Below are 4,917 nucleotides of genomic sequence, written 5' to 3' on the forward strand. Positions count from 1 at the left end.
GCACACAGTGAAGCTAAAGGTGGAAAAGGGGTTTGGGGGACCTATATTTATATTTTTGTGTTGATATATGTTTTTATAGAAGCCAAAAGTGCTAGATAATGAGATATATTGAAATGTGGTATTTGCCAAGAGGAATTCCTTCCTAATCTATTCTTCATAAAAGTAGTGTAGTTAGAATATTCTCTGTATTAATTTGACATTTCCTTGGCTTTTGACACAATATCACAAAGCAAAATACATAATCTCTTCTTCCTAATATGTAACCCTTCTTCCTAACAAGGCCAAGAAATTAAGCTTGCCACTCAAAGTGAGCCAATAATCCACATAATGGTGACCCTTAAAATCAAAATCTCACTTTCTCCAGCTAGGTGTTGGCTATGAGTTCACTCAGGGAGAGAGAAGACTTTGTCCTTCCTTCTTCTGGATTAATCCCAGTGAATTTGCTCAGTATGTGGGTTTAATCCAGCTGCTCCTGCATTTCCAATGGAACTGGGTTGGGCTGGTAGCCCCTCAAGATGACAGAGGAGAACGTTTTGTCTCAACTCTGATGCCAATGCTCCAGGAGAAGGAGATCTGCGTGGCCTTCACTGAAAAGTTGAAATCGGATTTTCTTAATACTCCAATGATGAAAATACTGCATATTTCAGAGACTTGGACTAAAGCTGAAGTGATTGTTCTATTTGGAGACCCCAATAGTATTACAAATGTACAGGTGGTAATGGGTATCTATGAATATTTGAGAAAGACATCATTTCGGAAAGTTTGGATCTTAACTTCCCATTGGAAACTTAGTGTGGTGGGGAATCAAGACGTATCAAAACTAGTAAAGCCCTTCCATGGGGCTTTGCATTTTAGGCCCCACACTGGGGATGTCTCAGAATTCAGTCGTTTCCTCCTGTCTTTAGACCCCTTGAAGCCACAAGGGGATGTCTTTCTTCCTCCATGTTGGGAAAGGTTGTTTCTCTGCATGATGGACAATCCAGGCAGGATCTTTCCAAAGGGGGAGAAAAAATGTACAGGAAGGGAGAATTTACAAAGTTTACCTTCTTACATTTTTGAAAGAAGCATGGAAGGTGAGAGTTACAACATCTACAATGCCATTTATGCTGTGGCACATGCATTACATGCAATGCATGGATCTGGAGCACAACCAACCATGATGAGGCTTGGAAAGAGGATCTCAAATATTCAATCATGGCAGGTAATCCCAGTGACTTTTTATCTGATCCACATATCAGAAAAAGGATAGGTAGTTGTCTAGATAGAAAACTACCTTTATGCATTTCTTGATTTACTGATTAAATATCTGTATGTAAAATGTATCTAAGAAGAGATTAAGATAGCAATTATGGAAACCTGTCATTTGAATTAAGTGAGAGGTTTTTGTTGAAAAGGGATAGATGGCGGAAAAAGAGAATTAAACCAAACTGATTATTCATAAGAGCAAAGAGCTTCCTAGAAGTTCCTGGAAGGACATCAGTGGTTGCCTGAGAGTGTGCCATTTCTTCTACTGCTTTGTTTGTTGGGTTAAGCTTCTGTCAAACTCAGCATATGCAGAAGAACTCAACATGGTCCTAATCTGAGTGCCTTAGATTTGATTGCTTAGATCTCCATCATTTAGCTTCTCAGATATAGACCAATCTCCTAGGCTGATGGCCATGACATCATGATAGAAATCAGGATGTCCTATGTGTGGTGTTCAGCCAATTAATCCAGCTGTCTTTTCTTTCAGGTTCTTCCCTATCTGAGGAACATCAAGTTCAACAACAGTGCTGGAGAGGAAATCTCCTTTTCAGAAAGTACATTGGTGTCTGATTGTTATGATCTTCTTAACTGGCTTTTCCTCCCCAATCAATCTTTTGTCCCCATGAAAGTTGGGCAAATAGATTCCACAGCTTCCCAAGGACAAGATTTCACCATTAACTCCGATGAAATCATCTGGGCCACAAAGGTGAGCTGGAAGGAAATGTAAATTCAGCAAAAGATTCATTCACTCCAGAGGATGCACATCACTGGGAAACCATTACATTCAGGAATTGGATGGAAAAATATGCTTTTGAGTTGAACACATTTGAGATTTGATTTCTGAAAAGTTCAAGATGGGGTAAGATTGGGAAGAATTCCTGCTCGAAACCCTGGACATCTTAAAAGCAGGCAGAAATGATTTCCATGGACCGTTTCCATTCAGTTGGATCCTCACAATTCTTTCTTTCAGAAAAGCTCTAGCTCCATGTCACAAACCTTCCTTTGCATTTTGAGGTCCCAGTTCCAATCTCCAGAGTCCATTGGTGGGTCAGGATTGCATTGGCTTATCCTGGTTTCTGGTAAACCATTTCTTTTGAAGGCATTCTAAAGATGGAAAGAGCAATGTAGAAATGAATAAATGAAGCATATTCATTGCTGGGGCCACCTACAGTATCTCTCTTCTCTTTTTTAGAAGGTGCCCTTTGCCAGGTGTGGCATGAAGAGATGCCATGCAGGAGAGAAAAGAAGCGTTCCAGAAGGAAAGCCGGTTTGCTGCTACCAATGTGACCCTTGTCCAGAAGGAACCATTTCTAATCAGACAGGTAGACTCACTTTAAATGTAGCTCTTCCAGGATCAAGAAAACCAGGGGAAAATATTAATTTTGGAAGGATTTACATGCTTCAGTATATTCATACTTTTCAGCCTCTCAATTCATGACTCTAAATTGTACTACTCCATAGACCACTTTTCTTGCCCCTCATAAGTTTAATACAGGTTGGTGTCAGCGTTCCAAGTAATACACCCATATGAAGCAAAACCCTAAAGCAGGTAGATTCCTCAAAGTATAGCTTTATTGGATATACCATATTGGAACAGATCTGGTGAAACCCAACTCTGATTGTTCCTACAGTTTACACGTAATTAAAAGTAAAAGTTTATCATTTTCTCAAAGCAATCCAGTCACATGGTCCAATCATGTTGCTGCCTGATTGCCTGTTGAGAAGTATTTTGTTTTGGCTACAAAATCCCAGCTATCTAAAATGCCCGCTCCCTATCCCTCAACTCCAGTGTGACAACATTGAAGCTGTCAAAAATGGCTTCGGTCAGGTCAGCTTCAGGGTTGACAGTTGGTTTTGGAGCACAATTCATGGGTTCCCTACAAGTCTTTCTACTCCTACTTATACATCCCATCAGGAAAACAAGACCCCAATCTTTATGTGAAAGAATGTGGAGTGAGATTCTTTAGCTTTAATTAGAAGGTTTAGTTTTTATTAAGAACCTGCTTCTTCTATCAGAACACTTGATATCACAGGAAATTCATAGGCCTGTCAGAAACAGAGCAGATACATCTGCTTTGAAAGCATTTTCAAAGTTCTATTTACTAGAATAGGTAAACTGGCACATCTGGGAAAATCTGAATCTAAAAGGTCCGGGTTTTCCCTCAGTAAATCAAAACTCCCAAAACCATCCCCTCAGTCCTCAGTCGATCACATGCTCCAATCTACCGCCGTCCCATCTCGAGACATCACTCCGACCACTCCTTCTCCAGATGCAGGATTGCCCTGACCTTGACCGACAGGAAGAATGCTATTATGTCTACAGGCAACCCCTCTACTACCCCCCCTACTTTCCTACACATGAGAATGTGGCAGCATGGAAGTTTCCGGGGTAATATGGCTTCCAAAGCTGACATTCCCAGCATTGTCAGTATGGACGGATGATTTGCCCTTGTTGATTCACCAAGAAATTCACACTGACTTTCGATTTCAGATGCAGCTCACTGTGACCCCTGCCCAGAAAACCAATATCCAAACAAGGACAAGGACCACTGCATTGCCAAGAAGATCCACTTCCTTTCCTATCAAGACACCCTGGGATACACTTTAGTTTCTCTCGCTCTTTCTCTTTCTGTGATCACATTGGCAGTTCTGGTGATTTTCCGTAAAAATTACAACACACCAATTGTCAAGGCCAACAACAGAAATCTCACCTACATCCTCCTGGTCTCCCTCCTGCTCTGCTTCCTCTGCTCCTTCCTCTTTATTGGTCGACCCACGAAGCTCACCTGTCTCTTCCGACAAACTGCCTTTGCCATTCTCTTTTCCCTTGCGGTTTCCTCTGTCTTGGCAAAAACTGTCATGGTGGTTCTGGCCTTCATGGCCACCAAGCCAGGGAACAGGGCAAGAAAATTCTTAGGAAAACCATTGACTAACTCCATTGTCTTAGCCTGTCCCCTAGTCCAAGCACTTCTTTGTGCCACCTGGCTGGCTACCTCTCCTCCATTTCCCAACTTTGACTTCCACTCTTTAGTAGGAGAGGCCATCTTGGAATGTAATGAAGGTTCAGCTTTGATGTTTTATGTTGTTCTCATCTATCTGGGTTTCCTGGCCCTTGTGAGTTTCTCTGTGGCCTTTCTGGCTAGGAAATTGCCTGACAGCTTTAATGAAGCCAAGTTCATTATTTTTAGTATGCTGGTCTTTTGCAGTGTGTGGATCACTTTCCTCCCCACCTACCTGAGCACCAAAGGGAAGTCCATGGTGGCTGTGGAGATCTTCTCCATCTTGGCCTCTGGGGCTGGTCTTTTGGCTTGCATCTTTTTCCCCAAATGCTACATTATCCTATTTAAACCCAATCTGAATTGTAGAGAGAATATAATGAGGCACAAGGATCTCTGATTATAATCCCTGATTATAAATATGAAACACATTTATATTGACATCCAATTTACACACAGGTGACTCCAGCTGGATTGCAACATTAAAAATCACAACATAAAATCCATTAAAATGCCTCATTCCACCCTCATTTATGCAGGGATTATGAGGTTTCATTTTGATTTTGGACATTTTTCAAATTCATCTCATTTCTTTTAAAAGTGGAAATCAGAGACGGGCTTGTCCCTTAAACAATTGGAAATCAAGTGATGTGAGTAATCTCAGAATGTCTGTTAA

The 4,917-nt window shown here is 41.2% G+C and overlaps 1 protein-coding gene across 1 annotated transcript; it reads left to right on the plus strand.

Moving 5' to 3' along the window:
- The first annotated feature begins 547 nt into the window (after nt 1-547).
- LOC139313468 (vomeronasal type-2 receptor 26-like) lies at nt 548-4,641 on the plus strand. The gene is made up of 4 exons (XM_070939076.1): nt 548-1,201; nt 1,733-1,951; nt 2,438-2,567; nt 3,737-4,641. Exons 1-4 carry the CDS (start codon nt 548-550, stop codon nt 4,639-4,641), a joined length of 1,908 nt encoding a protein of 635 aa, XP_070795177.1.
- Nucleotides 4,642-4,917: the final 276 nt, after the last annotated feature.

The sequence above is a fragment of the Pituophis catenifer genome, unplaced genomic scaffold (assembly GCF_029215685.1).
Source record: "Pituophis catenifer annectens isolate HBS135680 unplaced genomic scaffold, rPitCat1.0.hap2 SCAF_1, whole genome shotgun sequence".
NCBI lineage: Eukaryota > Metazoa > Chordata > Lepidosauria > Squamata > Colubridae > Pituophis > Pituophis catenifer.